This window comes from Stegostoma tigrinum, chromosome 26 (assembly GCF_030684315.1).
Source record: "Stegostoma tigrinum isolate sSteTig4 chromosome 26, sSteTig4.hap1, whole genome shotgun sequence".
Lineage (NCBI taxonomy): Eukaryota > Metazoa > Chordata > Chondrichthyes > Orectolobiformes > Stegostomatidae > Stegostoma > Stegostoma tigrinum.
In genome coordinates, this window is record NC_081379.1 from 42,160,256 (window position 1) to 42,180,026 (window position 19,771).

The 19,771-nt window shown below is 41.8% G+C and overlaps 1 protein-coding gene across 1 annotated transcript; it reads left to right on the forward strand.

The window, feature by feature from the left end:
* Positions 1-28: 28 nt before the first annotated feature.
* ctu1 (cytosolic thiouridylase subunit 1 homolog (S. pombe)) lies at positions 29-17,925 on the forward strand. The gene is made up of 3 exons (XM_048556188.2): positions 29-119; positions 12,744-13,251; positions 15,866-17,925. Exons 2-3 carry the CDS (start codon positions 12,756-12,758, stop codon positions 16,408-16,410), a joined length of 1,041 nt encoding a protein of 346 aa, XP_048412145.1. The 5' UTR covers positions 29-119; positions 12,744-12,755; the 3' UTR covers positions 16,411-17,925.
* The last annotated feature ends 1,846 nt before the right edge of the window (positions 17,926-19,771 follow it).

Sequence of the window (19,771 nt, forward strand, 5' to 3'; positions counted from 1 at the left end):
AGTAACACGCTGCTATTGGTAGGTTTGGGCGTGGTTGTGTGGGGCACGTGGTGCGGCGCCGACCAATTGGAAGGCAGTACGGCTGGCTGTTTGAGGTGCTGGTACGAGGACCCCCTCAGGTATGGAGTCGGCCACGAGTGCATAAGATTGAATTATATTTCGGGGACCTTGTGTGCGCTGGGGCCCGACTTCTCTTAAAAGAAAAGGCGGCAGATTCTGTGGGCGGGTGGTGTGAGCTCAGTGACCCGGGCACGGTGTGCGGGTGAAATGTTGGCGGCGAGGCTGAAGCTGTTCGGCCTCTACTCCGTGTTATCTGGTATATTAATGGACTTTGCTCTGCCCACTGGTACATTGAATTAGCCGCAAAGAGACAGACCCATTCCTGCCCCACAGAAAGATGGGGCAGCTGGCTAGATTCTAGTCTTAGCAGCTTCAACTTTTATAACATCACTGCTTATACCTCCGCCTCAGCGCTAGAATACTTCAGGAAACACGTACAGGCCTTAAAAGGGGAATAGACTTAATTTTGTGATCAGAGGTAATAGGAACTGCAGATGCTGGAGAATCCGAGATAACAAAGCGTGGAGCTGGATGAACACAGCAGGCCCAGCAGCATCTTAGGAGCACAAAAGCTGACGTTTCGGGCCTAGACCCTTCATCAGAGAATAGGCTTGATTTGTCAGGATTTTAACAAGCCTGGAAGGTTTCAATTATGTGAAGGGGCTGTCCCAAAATTGGGGGTAGTCATCGCAGGACTGAAGAGTGTTGTACTTTAAGGCATGTAGTTTGTGAAACACGTTAAATGAGTTTGCGCAGCTTGAACTGAAAACAATAAGTGGTAGAAATCACACGGGACCAGAGAGCAAGCTAGCCCTTTGAGTCTAGATGACTTTTCGTCAGAGCTGATTGGCGGTTATGATGTACGTATCACAGATGTGGTCTGGAGCCAAGTTATACAAGGACAGACGAGTGGGCAGAGAGTGCAGTGTTGCTTTTAATAAGAGATGATGTGGGGAAGCAAATAAATCAGGAGATAGATTAGGGATGTAAGAAAGGGACTATTGCAATAATTGTGGGGGACTTCAATGTATAAATGAACTGGTAAAATCAGATTGGTAATGGATCTCAGCAGGAATTTGTGGAATTTACACAAGTTTTGTTTTTGGAGTAGTTTGTGGTAGAGTGTGCATGGGAGCAAATAATTCTGGATTTAGTGATGTGTACTGAAGCAGACTTGATTAGGGTGTTGAAGGAGCAGAGAGAGACTACACCCAAGTTCAGGGAGGATCTCAGAGGACTGGAAAGTGCCTAATATAACACATGCATGTATCTACGCACACACGCATGCACATAAGGAAGGAAGGGAGGCAGAAAACATGAAACGATAGGCCAGTTAGCCTGATCTCAGTCATTGGTGAGAGTTTAGAGTCTGTTATTGAGTTTGAGACTGTGGAGTGCTTGGAAATGCATTGGTAAAATAAGGCAGAGTCAGCATAGTTTCATCAATGGAAGGTCACACCTGTCAAATCTGTTAGACTTCTTTGAGGATCTAACAAGAACGTTAGACAAATGAGAGTCAGTGGGTGTGATCTTTTTGAATTTCCAAAAGGTCTTTTGAGAAGATGCACGGGAGGCTGCTAAATAAGATGAACCCATAGTGCTAGGGGCAAGGTACTGGCATGGATAGAAGATTAGCTGACTGGATTCCTCCCGGAGGGGAGGAATGAAGCAATCTTTTCAGGATTGCAGCCAGTGACCAGTGGAATTCCACAGGGATCAGTATTGGGATTACAACAATTCATGTTATACATTAATGATCTTGATGAAGGAACTGAGGGCAGTGTCGCTAAATTTGCAGTTGACACACAGGTGGAGGGGCACGTAGTGTTGAGGAAGCGGGGAGGCTGCAGAAAGTCTTGGTGAGTCAGCAATGACATTGCAAAGTGTGAAATTATTTGTTTTGGTAGGAAGAATAGGGAAAAACTTTGAAAATCTGAAACACAAAGGGATGTAGGTGTCCTAGTTCAGGATTCTCTTAAAGTTAACATGCAAGTTTATTTGGTAGTCAGAATGGAAAATGCAATGTCAGCATTCATTTCAACAGGGCTAGAAAATAAGAGCAGAGATGTGCTGCCAAGGCTGTTTAAGCTCAGGTCAGACATTTGGAATACTGAGAGCAGTTTTGGGCATCATATCTAAAGGAAGATGTGTTAATGTTGGATGGAGTCCAGAGGAGGTTTACGAGAATGGTCCAGGGTATGAAGAGTTTGTCATATAAGGAGCAGTTGAGGACTGTGGGTCTGTACTTGATGGAGTTGAGAAGGATTATGTGGGATCTGATTAAAACTTACAGGATACAGAGGTGCCTAGATAGAGTGGACTTGGAGATGATGTTTCCAATAATAGGAGAGACAACTCTTTTTTTTTTATGACCTGAGATGAGGAGAAATAGCTCCAGCCATAGGGTGTTGACTCTGTGGAACTCATTGATGCAGAGGGATACGGAGGCCAAGTCATTGAGTGCATTTCAGACAGATATGTGGATAGATAGATTCTTGATTAGTAAGGGTTCAAGAATAATGGGAAGAAGGCAGGAGAACAGGATTGAGAAACATCAGCCTTGATGGGTGGCACAGTGTCTCAGTGGTTAGCACTGCCACCTCTCAACACCAGGGACCCTGGTTAGATTCCACCCTTGAATGACTCTCTGACTGGACTTTGCACATTCTCCCTGTGTCTGTATGGGTTTCCTCTGGGTGCCCCCATTTCCTGTCACAAAGATGTGCGTGTTAAGTGGATTGGCCATGCTAAATTGCCCATAGCATCCAGGCATGTGCAGCCTTAAGTGAATTAGCCATGAGAAATGCAGAATTACAGGGATAGGGAAGGTAGCTGGGTCTGGGTGGGATCCTCCTTGGAGGGCCGTTGTGGACCCAATGGGCTGAATGGCCTTTCCCTCAGGGATTCTTTATAAGGATTCTATGATTGAATGGTCGAGCAGACTTGATGGGTTGAATTGCTTAATTCTGTTCCTGTATCATATATGTGGACCTTGGAACAGAATTCGGAAGGTAAACGTTTTAGAGGTTTTCAAAATTGCTGAAGGGAAAAAGCACTGTTCTGTCAAGTGGGTCAATAACTGGAGCTCCTTGACTAGGCTAAAAGAAATTTGTTTTCTCTTGGCATATTCCAGTTTCCAGCATGTTTATCAGGGAAGATGATATGACCTAATTTTATACATAATTTTTGAGGATGTTGCACATATCTGTGAGAATGAGCTTGCAGGATTATAGACAAACATGTGGTGGCAGAACAGGCAAATGACTGCCTGTGCTGCACTTTGCAGCAAATCTATAAATATTGTATATGTGTCAACTGTTCAACATCAGTTCATTGCAAAAGTCTTCTCTGAATTTTTGCCTCTTCTCACTTTACCTTGTCAGTTCCCTTATAGCACTGCTCTGTGAGACAACAGTTAGAACTTTATATTAGTCTGTTGTACTGCCTTCGTTCACTAGCCATCCTTAATATGTTCTATTACCAGCACTGGACATTTCTCTTGAACCTTTTCTTATGATAGATTATTGAAGCCTCTTTAGGTGCCATGTATATTGACCAGTAATTTGTAGGACTTTTGATGGAAAATTGTCTGCGTTTGCTCTTGTCATTTGTCTAATTATGATTGCAACTTTAAGATTTGGTGCAGATTGACACACAAATCCAAATAATGCAGTCTGTTATTCATTGCTCAAGCAAAAGCTACACTGAAAATTAGTCTCCCCACCCCACTGAGCCAACAATTGACAAAATCATTTAATGTGGCAAATGCATTACTTTTCTGCTCTCAAAACTGATTTAAGAAAAAAAAGTTGAGTTGTGTTCAGTGAGCACTTGGTTTTTAACAATTATCTGAATAATAACTGCTACTAACTAATTGATCTATGAAAATAAAGTTAGATGACTCATCAATTACTAGAATTTCTACATTTTATTTCAGTTTTCCATGACACATCAGTTTCTGAGTTTGCCCAATCTTTTACTTTGCTCTATGTTAAACCTTTTAAAATGTGTTTTCAGGATTAGTACTTTTATTGCCTAGTTAGCTGTCAGACTTCTTTAATATGATTGCTCTGATAGCTTGATGATATCACTACAGTTCAGCACTAGAAATCCCCACTAATCAAGAATTCATTCAAATGCACATTGCAAGTTTACGCCACAGCAATCCTTTCTTCAACAGTAACAACAAACATTCTTTTTTTCAACACTGACTACTGAATCTTGGTCCTTGAATCCACTGTATTCCCCTTGACTATTCTTTATTTCTTAAAAGAATTCCTTTTTGGAATCCATCCTGACTTTTGAATCGAATTTTAAATCTGTAGATATTTTCTTAGCTAATCTTCCTGTATTGATTTTTGCATTCATCTCACCTACCTTTGTTAGGTAGACTTTCAGAAACAAAGTTGACCTACTTCCACTCTGGTTCACTGAGTTCTGCTTGATCAGTGTGAAGTGTGATTTGCAGACTCAACCATGTGCAAGACAGGCAGTCATTTAGGTTAGGTGGCAGGTTTGCAATGCAGAGTGATGCCAATAGCACAGGTTCAGTTCCCACACTGGCAGAGGTCACCATGAGGGTCTCACCTTCTCAACCTCACTCCTTGCCTGACACGAGATGACCATCAGGTTAACCTCATCATTAGTCATCTCTAGTTAGAGAACAGCCCTATGGTCCTCTGAGACAATAGCAACTACTGGTCTGTTGAAGGGTGTGATAATGACTTATTGGTCAGATTCAAGTGATCCCCAGATATCTCAACTTCACTTTCATTTGTTCTTGATGAAGTCTCTCAATGTTATCAGTGTCTTCCAGAGCTTATATTTCTATTTTGTTTGGTCACAAGTCAAGGATTTTGGTGAGTCAGTGGGTATCAAAGATCTGTTCTACCACTGATAAGGTAACTGGTCACAATTGAAAAGAATATGTCGAGGGTTTAAAAGTGTGAATGCAGTTACTAGGCTAGTTAGCCTGAAGCCCACAACAAAAGCTTTTCAAAGTTTCACTTGACTGTACTCTTGTTAGATGTGATGGTGCAATTCAGCTAAGACTCTCAAGTGTATTCCTATACTTCAGTACACGTAACAATGAAATCTAATTCTAATTCCTGGTGAGAGCTTGGGTTCCATTGATAACACACTGGTAAAGTCAGAAAATTGTGACTTTAAGCTTCTATGAACTTGACACAAACTGGGTTGACACTTTAGAATAGTACTGTTGTTTGCTAATGGTCTTGCAGTGTGCTTTATATTGCAAGCTGTTCTGCATTATCAGAAATGCCACCTATTTGATTAAGTAAAGTGTATTCCTAACATGTATCAAGGCAATGAACGTGAATGTTTAATCATATTTGGTGATGAATTTTTATTTTCACTTTCTGGGCAGAAATCCAACAGTGTGGATCGAATGCATCACCTTTCATAGACTATATTTTCATTCCATTAATTTTCAAGTTAAGGGTATTCATGTATTGGAGGTAAATCAGAGTAGGTTCACTGGATTAATAGCTGAAATAAATGGATTGCCTTAGGAGGAAAGGTTGGACAACCTGTACTTATTTCCAATTGTTTAGAAGATTTGAGTGGTGCATTGATTGAAGTATCCTGAATAGTTATGATATGGTGGATCCGGAAAGGATTTTTTTTAATGTGGTGAATCCAGAATTAGTGTCAACTGGTTACAATAGACAATAGGTGCTGGTGTAGGCCATTCAGCCCTTCGAGCCAGCACCACCATTCATTATGATCATGGCTGATCATCCACAATCAGTATCCTGTTCCTACCTTATCCCCATAGCCCTTGATTCCACTATTTTTAAGAGCTCTGTCTATCTCTTTCTTGAAAACATTCAGAGAGTTGGCCTCCACTGCCTTCTGGGGCAGAGCATTCCATATATCCACCACTCTCTGGGTGAAGAAGTTTTTCCTCAACTCTGTTCTAAATGGCCTCCCCCTTATTTTTAAACTGAGTCCTCTGGTCCTGGACTCACCCATCAGCAGAAACATGCTTCCTGCCTCCACAGTGTCTAATCCCTTAATAATCTTATACGTCACAATTAGATCCCCTCTCATCCTTCTAAACTCAAGAGTATACAAGCCCAGTCGCTCCAATCTTTCAACATATGATAGTCCCGCCATTCCGGAAATTGACCTTGTGAACCTACGCTGCACTCCCTCAATAGCAAGAATGTCCTTCCTCAAATTGGGTCACCAAAACTGCACACAATACTCCAGGTGCGGTCTCACCAGGGCCCTGTACAGCTGCAGAAGGACCTCTTTGCTCCTATAGTCAATTCCTCTTGTGATGAAGGCCAGCATGCTATTAGCTTTCTTCACTACCTGCTGTACCTGCATGCTCGCTTTCATTGACTGATGTACAAGAACACCTAGATCTCGTTGTGCTTCCCCTTTACCTAACTTGACTCCATTGAGATAGTAATCTGCCTTCCTGTTCTTGCCACCAAAGTGTATAACCACACATTTATCTACATTAAACTGCATATGCCGTGCATCTGTCCACTCACCTAGCCTGTCCAAGTCACCCTGTATTCTGATACCATCCTCCTCATATTTCACACTGCCACCCAACTTTGTGTCATCAGCAAATTTGCTAATATTACTTCTAATGCCTTCGTCTATATCATTAATATATATCGTAAACAGCTGCGGTCCCAGCACCGAACCTTGTGGTACCCCACTGGTCACCGCCTGCCATTCCAAAAGGGACCTGTTTATCACTACTCTTTGCTTCCTGTCAGCCAGCCAATTTTCAATCCAACTCAGTATTTTTCCCCCAATATCATGTGCCCTAATTTTGTTCACCAATCACCTATGCGGGACTTTATCAAAGGCTTTCTGAAAGTCCAGGTACACTACATCCACTGGCTCTCCCTTATCCATCTTCATAGATACATCCTCAAAAAATTCCAGAAGATTAGTCAAGCACGATTTCCCCCTTCGTAAATCCATGCTGACTCTGACCTATCCTGTTACTGCTATCCAAATGAGTCGTAATTTCATCTTTTAGAATTGACTCCAGCATCTTTCCCATCACTGATGTCAGGCTAACCGGTCTATAATTTCCTGTTTTCTCTCTCCCTCCTTTCTTGAAAAATGGGACAACATTTGCCACCCTCCAATCCGCAGGGCCCAATTTTAGTGGTAACCATTTTTTTTTTCTTTTCACATACCTAAAAAAGTTTTTACGATCTTCCTTTATATTTTTGGCCAGTTTTCCTTCATATCTCATTTTTTCTCTGTGTATTGCCTTTTTAGTTATCCGCTGTTGCTCTTTAAAAGCTTCCCAGTCCTCCGGTTTCCCACTCATCTTTGCTATGTTATACTTCTCTTTTTACTTTTATACAGTCCTTAACTTCCCTCGTCAGCCACGGCTGCCCCGCCTCCTCTTAGGATCTTTCTTCCTCTTTGGTATGAACTGATCCTGCACCTTCTGCATTATATCCAGAAATACCTGCCATTGTTGTTCCACTGCCATCCCTGCTAGGGTATTGTACCATTGAACTTTGGCCAGCTCCTCCCTCATAGCTCCATAGTTCCCTTTATTCAACTGCAATACTGACACTTCCGATTCTCCCTTCTCCCTCTCAAACTCCAGATTAAAACTTCTCATATTATGGTCACTACCTCCAAATAATGGCTCCTTTACTTTGAGGTCCCTGATCAAATCCGGTTCATTGCACAACACCAGATCCAGAATTGCATCCTCCCTGGTAGGCTCCAGTACAAGCTGTTCTAAGAATCCATCTCAGAGGCACTCTACAAACTCCCTTTCTTGGGGTTCAGTACCATCCTGATTCTCCCAGTCTATCCGCATGTTGAAATCTCCCATAACAACTGTAGTGATAGCTTTGTGACAGGCCAATTTCAACTCTTGATTCAATCTGTACCCTACCTCCTGACTACTGTTTGGGGACCTGTAGATAACTCCCATTAGGGTCTTTCTACCCTTAGAATTTCTCAGCTCTATCCATACTGACTCAACATCTCCTGACTCTATGTCCCCCCTCGCAAGGGACCAAATATCATTCCTCACCAACAGGGCTACCTCACCCCCTCTGCCCACCAGTCTGTCCTTTTGATAGCACATATAGCCTTGAATATTCATTTCCCAGGCCCTGTCCACTTGAAGCCACGTTTCAGTTATCCCCACAACATCATACTTGCCAACTTCCAACTGAGCCTCAAGCTCATCCACCTTATTTCTTATGTTTCGTGCATTCGTATATAATATTTTTAATTTGTTTCTCCCCTCACCCTTCCTATCAATCCCTATTTCACATGGCCATACTGTACGATCCCTTCTTGAGTTTTCTGCTCTGTTGATTCTGTTGTCCTTCTTAACCTCTCTTATTCTCACTTTCCCTTTAACTTCATTCTTAAATTTCCAGTTTGGCCCCTCCCCCCATTACTTAGTTTAAACACACCTGTGTTGCAGTGGCAAACCTGCCTGCCAGAAAGCTGGTCCCCCGATTATTAAGATGCAAACCGTCCCTCCTGTACAATTTATTCTTACCCCAAAACACCCCAGTGATCCATGAATTTAAATCCTTGCTTCTGACACCAGTCCCTCAGCCACACGTTCAGGTCCACTATCTCTCTGTTCCTGCCCTCTCCAGCCTGAGGAACTGGAAGCAAACCAGAGATAACCACCCTGGAAGTTTGTGTGTGAAGGTGTGTGTGTGTGTGTGTTACAAATTAGGGCTCCCCTTTTAAGACAGACAAGAATTTTTTTCTGATGATTGTGTGACTTTGGACATTTTGCCTCAGGACAGATATGGGGATCATTGAATATTTTTAAGGTTGATGTGGATAGATTCTAGATAGGCATGGGAATCAAAGGTAACACCCTTTGTCGGTTAAATGAGAGTGTGAAATTCAAAACAGTTCTATTAGTTAATAATCTTATTGAATGCAAAGCAGACTCAAGGGACTGAATGGCCTACCCCAATCCTATTTTGTATGTAGATGGGTCTGAATGGGAACTTGCAACTGCCAGGCAGAGAAGTTGAAAATGCAGAGATAATGGGAACTGCAAAATCCACAAACCTGCATGGCCTGGTTGACCCATTGTCTCCGCCTGCTCCTGCCCCACCAAACTCATCTCCACCTATCTGGACTCCATTTTCTTCCCCTTGGTCCAGAACTCCCCACCTACGTCTGTGACACCACCCATGCCCTCCACCTCCTCCAGAACTTCCAATTCCCTGGTCCCCAACACCTCATTTTCACCATGGACGTCCAGTCCCTAAACACCTGCATTCCTCATGCAGATGGCCTCAAGGCCCTCCGATTCTTCCTGTCCTGCAGGCCCGACCAGTCCCCCTCCATTGACACCCTTATCCGCCTAGCCGAACTCATCCTCACCCTCAACAACTTCTCTTTCGATTCCTCCCACTTCCTACAGACAAAGGGGATGGCCATGGGTACCTGCATGGGCCCAAGCTATGCCTGCCTCTTTGTAGGTTACGTGGAACAATCCCTCTTCCGCACCTACACAGGCCCCAAACCCCACCTCTTTCTCCGTTACATTGATGACTGTATTGTCTCTGCCCCTTGCTCCCAAGAGGAACTTGAACAGATCATCCACTTCACCAACACCTTCCACCCCAACTTCAAGTTCACCTGGGTCATCTCCAACACATGCCTCACCTTCCTGGACCCCTCCGTCTCCATCTCAGGCAACCAGCTAGAAACTGATGTCCGTTTCAAGCCCACCGACTCCCACAGCTACCTAGAATACACCACCTCCCACCCACCCTCCTGCAAAAATTCCATCCCCTATTCCCAATTCCTTTGCCTCTGCCGCATCTGCTCCCAGGATGAGGCATTCCACTCCCACGCATCCCAGATGTCTACGTTCTTCATGGACCGCAATTTCACCCCGGAGTGGTCGAGAACGCCCTCGACTGTGTCTCCTGCATTTCCCGCAACACATCCCTCACAAACCACCCCACCAACCTCCGATACAACGCATCATTCTCCGACATTTCCGCCATCTACAATCCGACCCCACCACCCAAGACATTTTTCCATCCCCACCCTTGTCTGCCTTCTGGAGAGACCACTCTCTCTGCGACTCCCTTGTTGGCTCCACATTCACCTCCAGCCCCACCACACCCGGCACCTTCCCCGAAACCGCAGGAAGTGCCACACTTGCCCCCACACCTCCTCCCTCACCCCCATCCCAGGCCCCAAGATGACTTTCCATATCAAGCAGATGTTCACCTGCACATCTGCCAATGTGGTATACTGTGTCCACTGTACCTGTTGTGGCTTCCTCTACATTGGGGAAACCAAGTGGAGGCTTGGGGACCACTTTGCAGAACACCCCCGCTCGGTTCACAACAAACAACTACACCTCCCAGTCGCGAACCATTTTAACTGCCCCTCCCATTCCTCAGACGACATGTCCATCCTGGGCCTCCTGCAGTGCCACAATGATGCCACCCGAAGGTTGCAGAAACAGCAACTCCTATTCCATTTGGAAACCCTGCAGCCCAATGGTATCAATGTGGACTTCACAAGCTTCAAAGTCTCCCCTTCCCCCGCTTCTTCCCAAAACCAGCCCAGCAGGTCCCTTCCCCCCACCATCCCAAAACCAGCCTAGCTCATCCCCACCTCCCTAACCAGTTTTTCCTCTCATCTATCCCCTCCTTCCACTTCAAGCCACACCTCCATTTCCCACCTATTAACCTCATCCCGCCTCCTTGACCTGCCCATCCTCCCCGGACTGACCTATCCCCTCCCTACCTCCCCACCTACACTCCTCTCCACCTACCTTCTCTATCCATCTTCGGTCCACCTCGCGCCCTCTCCCTATTTATTTCAGAACCCTCTCTCCATCCCCCTCTCTGATGAAGGGTCTAGGCCCAAAACGTCAGCTTTGGTGCTCCTAAGATGCTGCTTGAACTGCTGTGTTCATCCAGCTTCGCACTTTGTTAAACAGAAATAGATATAGTTTTGTCATATTCCTAATGGCATTCGATGTTACAGTATTTTCCATGTCCTATAGTGCTGTCTGTTCTGTGACCTGCTTAGCAGAATCATGGAAGCTTACTTGACAGGAGGTTATGTGACCCTTTGTCTGTGCTGCCTCTTTGAAAGAAACTCAGTTTAATCCATCCTTGGTTGTTCCTCACGACCCTGTAAGTTAGTCTTTTTCATGTGCATATCCAGATGGCCTTTTGTAGTGTGTTACTCACCTTAACGTACTATCAAATTGTCATTACGTTGCTGGTTGTGGAAGTTGGTTGTGTCAACATTTTTACAGCAGTGACTGTACTTAAAAATACTGTAACTTATTATGAAGTGCTTTGTGAAAACCTGAGTGGTTCAACAGGAAGTTAATGCAATCACAAGGGAAGTTAATCGATCAGAAGCCTGCAATTTGCTTTGCATAAAACATGGCGAGGGAGGGTTCACTAGAATTTTCCTTTATTCTCTAAATTTATTTCTTGATTCTGTTAAACTTAGCATGTACCTTTCATTCAGGAAGCCTTGCAAAATGCTTGCCAGCTATCCCTACAGAGATACAAAGGGAAACAGTTATTCTTGCAACTGCAAGTTACTTTTTGTAACATGTTTTACTACACAACCATATTCTACTATGACGTGATGCATGGTTTTCCCAAACAAGCACTTAGCTGCAGTAGTCATTGGACACTGAAAAGGTTGCAATAATGGGTCTCAGACTCTGGGTATAGCTGTTGCATCTGTAATTATCTCCTCCAGAGGACTGAGAAAAAAGATTGCCTCATGGTTTTCAGGTTTAATACATCACTAAAATTTGGAGACTCATATTGGATGTGGCTTTGCCACTTTTTAATCCATTCTCTTCCCATTTTAAGGTTTTTCCAGAAATCATGGAAATTATTGACAATACCAATCATTTCATGAGCCTGACTTTGACTATACAATTGTTCTTGTTTTCCTAAATATGCACTGTAATCATATGAGTACCGGAGCCTTTTATTGTCCCAACCGGTTAAATTGAAATATCCATTAGATTGTGAAAACTATGCAAAGCATGAAAACTGGTTTGCATGGCTAAAGGATTCAGAAACAATTGCCAAGCCTTCTATGCAAATATGTTGCAGTTGAAAAGCATGTACTGCATTGTAGTAACAAGACTGGAGACTGAACATATTAACCTTGGCATTTGACAGTAATGCATCAAAAGGTTGCTACGTCCAGCCCCGCTAGTAAATGTGTGCACAGAATCTAAGCTGTCACTTCAGAACAATACAAATGGAGTGCTTTCCCTCGGGTATTATCTTTCAAGTGGAAGTTTAAAATAAGATGCCTCTTTAACATTGATGCAATCAATTGAAGTCCCTAAATATAGAGAATGAACCTTTTGCTCTTAATTCCTGTGGATCAGTTTCTAGGGATAGGTAAATTATTGTGCTTTGTCATTATGCTTCTCTCTAATCTGAGGTTTAATAATGAAATGAATACCTGTCTAGATTTTTCAAATTCCTGATAATCTTAGTATGTTTTTTAAAACATTCTTGTATGGCCTTAGTAATGAAAAGGGCATATAACAAAAGGATGCACTTTGTTATGCAGTTATATCTTATTGCAAACCTATACAAATGTTCAGGCCATATTGAATATTTTTGTAGAACAGTATGACTTGTATTTCATTTTATTTGTTCTTTCAGATCGGCTCCGTCATGCCAGTTCCTTGCAGCAGCTGTGACAAGAAGCCAGCAGCCCTCAGGCGGCCCAAAACAGGCCACTCCCTTTGTAAAGAGTGCTTTTTCTGGGCCTTTGAAGAGGAGGTTCATCAGACAATTATATCTGCTGAGCTGTTCCAGAAGGGGGAGACTGTTGGGATTGGTGCTTCTGGTGGGAAAGACTCAACCGTTCTGGCTCATGTTCTAAAGGTCTTAAATGAGCGCTATAATTATGGGTTAAATCTGATGCTGCTCTCCGTGGATGAAGGAATTAGTGGTTATCGTGATGACTCTTTAGAGACAGTAAAGAGAAACCAGCAACAGTATGATCTGCCTCTTAAAATTGTTTCCTATGAAGAGCTGTATGGTTGGACAATGGATCAGATCGTAAAGAAAGTTGGTTTGAAAAATAACTGCACATTCTGTGGAGTCTTCAGACGGCAAGCTCTTGACCGAGGGGCTATGATGCTGAAAGTAGACAAGGTTTGCACAGGTAACACAGCATTGACTTACATTCATTTGGGCTCAAATTTATATGCATGGTACATTGATCCTAGTGATCATTTAGAAGTCAATCTAATAGGTGCACTGCGTCAGCCCATTTCATCTCCATCATAATGGAATTTTCAACAAATGTTCTGTTGCCATATTTGGGTGTCAATATCTTGGTAGTTCACACTTCACATATTATAAAAGCTTTTTGTTTCTTCCTCTGTGCTTAAGAAATTGTAATTTTATCTATCTTGGATAATCTGCATCCTTTATAAGGTGATCTGTTCTTTTCTGCATGGATCGTATTCTGTTTAGTACTAGGAACTGTTTAATAGAGTCATAGAATCCCTAAAGCATGAAAGAAGACTATTTGGTCTGATGAGTCTGCGCTGACCCTCTAAAGAGCAACCCATCCCGCCGCCTCCTGTCCACTCCATCCCATAACCTTGCATTTCCCATGGTTAATCTATTTAGCCTGCACATCTCTGGACGCTATGGACAACTTAGCTAACCCACCTATCATGCACATCTTTGGACTGTGGGAGAAAACTGGAGCACCCAGAGGAAACCCATGCAGACGAGGAGAATTTGTGAACTCCTCACACAGTCACCCGAGGAATCAAATCTGTGTCCCTGGCGCTGTGAGGCCGCAGGGCTAACCACTAAGCCATTGTATCAAGTGGCTTAATATAAGCCCTCTGCTTTCCCTTTGCCTCTAACATTTGCTTCCAGGTTCCCCATGATAGAAGGATAAACTGGTCATTTGGATACTTGATGATGCAAATCCCTGTTATTCTGTACTGGACCATTCAACCATCACAGTTTTTGGCAACAATAGCCTGTGATTATGTCATACCTTCAACATAATAAAATGTCCCAAAGACATTGTGATTTCTCCAATTTGCCAGATTCTAAAACCGTTCTGGTGGGCTAGAAAGTAATAATTGTAATACAGTTAGTCAAGAGAAGAAGGACAGAGGTTGCAGGCCAAATAATTGTTGTGCAAATGTTACAATCCATTGTTAGGAAAGTAATAAGGAACTCAAAAAAAACCTGATTGGGCAGAATCAGCATGATTTTAAAAGATAGAAGTAGTTTTTTGACAAATCTACGTTTTAAGTTTTTGAAATGTAACCAGTGAAGTGGATAAAGGGGAATCTTCCCTAGCAAGTGTAGTATATTTGGATTTTGTAAAGACGTTTGATAAGATACAACATAGTTTATTGAATATGATATGGGTTCATACTAATTGCACTATTAACATGGATGGAGGATGAAATAATGAGCAAGAATAGAAATAAGCAGATTGTTTTCAGTTTGGCAACCTGTTATTGATGGGGGTATTGCAAAATTCAGTGTTTGTGCCCCAGCTACTTACAATTCATGTTATTGCTGTAGATGAAGGGACAGTGTAATGGATCCAGGTTTGCTGACAATACAGAGCTGGATGAAAAGTAAACTGTGAGGAAGACAGGAATATAGGTATAGTGAGTGAGTAAAAAATGACAGTTGAAGTGAAATTAGGTTATTTGTTTTGCTAGCAGAATAAATTAATTGTGAGAAAGTGTTAAATGTTGGTGTTCAGAAAAATTTGAGTGTCTTTGTGTTCAAACTCAAAGTTAACACGTGACAAGCAATTAGGAAGTTAAATGGTTGATATTTTGAATTAACCTGCTACAGACATGTTATGATGGACTTCTGGTCGGGTGGGTCTTGCACCCAGACCTTTTGGTTCAGAGGGTTGAACTTTGCCACTGTGCTGCAAGACATGTATGTAAATGATATCTTGACCTTTACTACAAGGGAGTTGAAGTACCATAATAAGGAAGGCTTGCTACAATTGTACATAGCTGACCACCCCAGATTGTCATCTGCAGTTTTGGTCTCCAAACACAGGGAAAATGTAAAAAGCAAAGAAGTAGAAAAAGTTAACTGAATAAGTGGGAATGTTTTCACAAAAAAACTTTTGTGCTACATTTACCGGTTTTTACAAGACAAAAAGAAGTTTTGACAAGTGTGACCAGAAATATCTTGAAGTGTTAGTAGTTTAGACATTATATCTCTAATAACATGGATAATGAAATAAGTCTAGTGAATGCAGCACATATTTTAAAAAGTACTAATTGATTTGAAGAGACAGTGGGGCAGTTACTATAGAGTCTGATATTTAAGAATGTGAGATAACAAAGAAGTCCATATATTGACTTGCCTTTATTTGGCAGAAGAATGTCTGACCACTTGATATTAAAAGGCATTGGCCAGGAAGTGAAATTTATGAGGACAATGGGGCAAGGCACCAGAAGCACGTGAGAGCAAGAATTTAATATTACATAATAGCAGGGAGGTGAGAGCTGGCGCATGATTTGTTTTAGACAGCCACTAGAATAAGAACATCTAGACCTAGTATTAAAGGATGGGACAACACAGGAAAGGACCATTGAAAGCCAATATTATATTGAACCAATTAGGTTGTGTTGTTTGTGTGGCCTCACCTTGGAGCCCAGTTGGTGATATGGACTCCTGGTTTTGATGTTGCCCAGTGACCAGTCTAGTACCTGCATGTGTGGATGTAAAATTTAATGACATCCTCCTTTTTCCCCCCCCTCTTCTCCCAGGTCACAACGCTGATGATGTTGCTGAGACTGTACTGATGAACTTTCTACGTGGAGACATTGCTCGACTTCGCCGCTGCACTTCAATTACCACAGGTAGTGAGGGAGCCATCCCACGCTGTAAGCCACTGAAATATGCCTATGAGAAAGAGATAGTATTGTATGCTTACTTCAAGAAACTGGACTACTTTTCAACAGAATGTGTGTATTCCCCTAACGCGTACAGGGGCTATGCTCGTGCTTTCTTGAAAGATTTGGAATCTATCCGGACCAGTGCCATCATGGATGTGATTCACTCTGGTGAAAACCTGTCTGTAAAGGAGGATGTGAAAATGCCCACCCAAGGAACATGTACCCGCTGTGGTTATATTTCCAGTCAGCAGCTCTGCAAGGCATGTGCTCTGCTAGAGGGACTAAATCGCGGGCTCCCTAAACTTGGTATTGGCAAACAATACAAATTGCATAACCGACTGCTGAAAAAGGAGCCGCTTACTGAGGAAGAGAAGAAACCTGGAACTGTAACTCTAAGTGCACACGTTCATTTTTAAACTCTGCAGACTGTTTGGCTGAGGCTGGTCTTAGTGTTAACTAGTCCATTCCCAGTGGGTTTGCAACATGGATACTGGACCTAACTTCCATCATAATGTGCACTGCTAGAACCACCAAAGTTTTAACCACCAAATATTTCCTCTGTCTAATGTGCTAATGTCAGCCATGCTTTGAATGTAATAAATTAAACTTGTAACTTTTTTTAAAAATTGAACATTGAAGTTTTAAAAATTAAATATTTAAAAATATTTGGAGGGCTATGAAACCTAATGCTAAAAAGACGCGACCATCTAGTCTCTCATAAACTTAGCTGAAACTGCTGACCATTACTAATTCTTTTTGGAGGTCACAGAAATTCTGAAGAGGAGTATTTGATGAAAGTCGTGTGCAATAGCTGATCAGCAAAATGTAACATACAATTTTGCACCCACAGGATAAAGAAATTACTTTTAAGTGTGACTTTTATGCAAGGTTTTATGATTGTTGAGAAAAATAGCTTGCACCCAGACTGATGAGATGAAAATCTCCCCTTCTAGTTGGAAGCGTCTGCTATGTGAAAGAAATTTAAATAGTCCTAACTGTGTCCATGTATATGCCTTGAGTACAAACCTCTACTGATTTGAATCTCAAGCAGCTTAACATTTGGAAATTTCTGGTAGGAGGTGAAAAACCTTCAAAAATGCATTGGAGATGTTGGGGAGAAAAGGATGGAAAAATTAGAGTACATTTTTAGCACAGTAAGGGAGTATCACTCTGTGTTGTACCTGAGGCAATCTTGGGATGTTCAGTGCAAACATTTCTTGATTCTTTAAACAAAAATGGCCAATGGTTCCTCGTGCTAGCACTGATCTTTGTGTTGATGTGGGATATCTTATACTCAGAGGATCCAAATCGTGGATCGATTTGGTTTCGGAAGTGGGTAAATTAAAATCAGAGTACATCCAGACCAACTTGACATGTGGCCTATTTGTTACCTAGGGCAGCTTGACTGGCCATTATCCCAGCTACAGAGTGCATGTAACTTAAAACACAGAATCACAGAAGTATTAAGTACTGCATATTTTAGCCTTTTAGATTCTACATTCGTTCCAGAATCCTACTTGTTCACACCCCTTTTACTAGATGTCAGGTCATAGAAAAATCATAGTTGCTGCCAGAGAGGTGTTTGATCTCTGACCGAAACGTTCATCAGTCCCTGCTCACAGTTGGGTAAATTGAATTCATGACCATAATCTATTTTTAGGTGATTGTGAACAGATCTTTTACCAAATTAGAAATTTTTGTCTCATTAGAAATAACTGCTTTTAATATTTAACTGAGTTACAGGAAAATGGGTGGAAGGGTTTATAATATTGGAGGAGTGATTCAAAATGATATTTCCATGAAACACTACCCTGGACCCACACTATCTGTATTTAACGTAGCTGGAGATGATAAAAAAATCATTCCGTACAGTTTTATATCTGTTGTCACGAGCTTCTGGATTTGTTTTAATAAACAACTATGATTATTGATATTGTAATTTGTTTTGTCCAAATGCTGCCAATAATGCACATATCGCAAGCCAACCCCAACCACAACTAACTCAATGCAAACCTATCAAAAATGAGTTTCAGTAAAACCAGTGCTGTGCCTGGTGCACAAGAATCAACTGTCTCAGAATCTGTACCTATGCTTTTCACTGGTTTGGGACAAAATTAGTTATTTCATTGAGAGAGGCCAAATGTTTGATTGGGAAATAGAATAAAACATCACATATTGGCTTTTCCTCTGGGCTTGGAGTATCCAAGAGGGAGTTTTCCTGCCTGAGCTGTCGCTAACTTGGAAATGCTGAATGCTGATGCATTCATTTTAAATTAATTAACTTCCTGTTCCTTGTATTGACATCTGTTAATTTCACAAAATTCAGTGGATTTAAAAAGTAAAATAAGCCTATAATTGATTGCAAAAGCTTCCAAATACAAAGGAGAGCAAACTGTGCCAAAGTTTGCTAAAACAAACTTCTGCTAAAACTTATTTGTTGGTCCTGATGTGTTAGGGTTTGACTTTAAAAGTTTTTATTGAAACTTTATCTCTCTACGACAACCGTCTGAGCCGTGAACAACCTTGAGGCTTTTTCATCTTTTTCTTTTGGATAATAATATCAGTCATTCTGGCACCAACTTCATTTCACTCCTGTCTAATATGGTTAGTGATTTTTTTTTACTGCCTGCGGGGAGGTAAAGTGTCACTTTTATTTGAAACATGTAAAAATGTTTTTTTCAAAGTTGGGAAATATTTGCTTCTAACACTTAGATACTTCCTGCCGTTACGTTTTTTGGAAATTGCAGAAAGCCATTTTGATTTAATCAATATTTGTGTGAAGTACTAATAGTGTTGTATGGAAAGGAAGCTAAGCTTCAGACCTTGTTCTCAGGGTACATGTTTATGTTGTCTTGAGTGAAAAGGACAGCAGATGGGTAAAGAACACACGTCTTATGAAAAGCATTTATTTCCCATTGGGATGAAACTGAGAGGGCAGTGCCATCTGGAGCATTGATCTCAAATTACAACTCATTGTGTAGATCTGTAGGTCTTGACATAGCCCTGTAAAATTCGGGTAAATGTGTCAGAGACCATTGTATGAAAAAAAAACGCAATTGCTCAACAACCTTTGGGATTGATGCTTGGCTAAGATGAGGTATCGCCCCGCAAAGTGTACCTCATGCTGATCGGTGCAATTTCCACCTGCGGAAAGTGGCAACAGTAACTGCAGGGTTTATCATATAGTCGTCTTCAAGAAAATTGGTGATGGCCTTTATAGGGAGGTTAAAGTCTTGCAGATCAGATGTGGGTAATTGCATGTCCATAAGACTTGCTGCAGTTAATACTTCAGCTCCTGGATGTTGAGAGTAGTCTCAGTTTGTGGATAACAATTTAAATCAAAATGTGGATTAGCTGTTTGTTTTTTGGATGCAACTCATTGTCATAACAGATTTCCCTCAGTCCTGTCAGTTCTCCAATATTCTACCAATGATTATTTATTGCTATTTGTATATATTAATATAGATTTACTATCCTATTCTCTGCAGTGACATTTTATATAATTTTATACCTTGCATATTATTTAATGTCCACGTAGTTCAATTATTTTGTTGCTTTCTTTTACAAGAATATTAGTACTTGACACAGTTCATTACTTATTCAGGGCCCTCAGGATAAGCTTTTTAGTAGCCACTGGGACACAACACTGACGTTGCTTTCCAGCTCAGCTGCTGCTCTAGAATCTATCTTGAGTCGGGTTCAAATAAAGAGTCACCGGACCCAAAACTTTGAATCTGCTTTCTTCCCACAGATGCTGTTAGACTTGTTGAGTTTCTC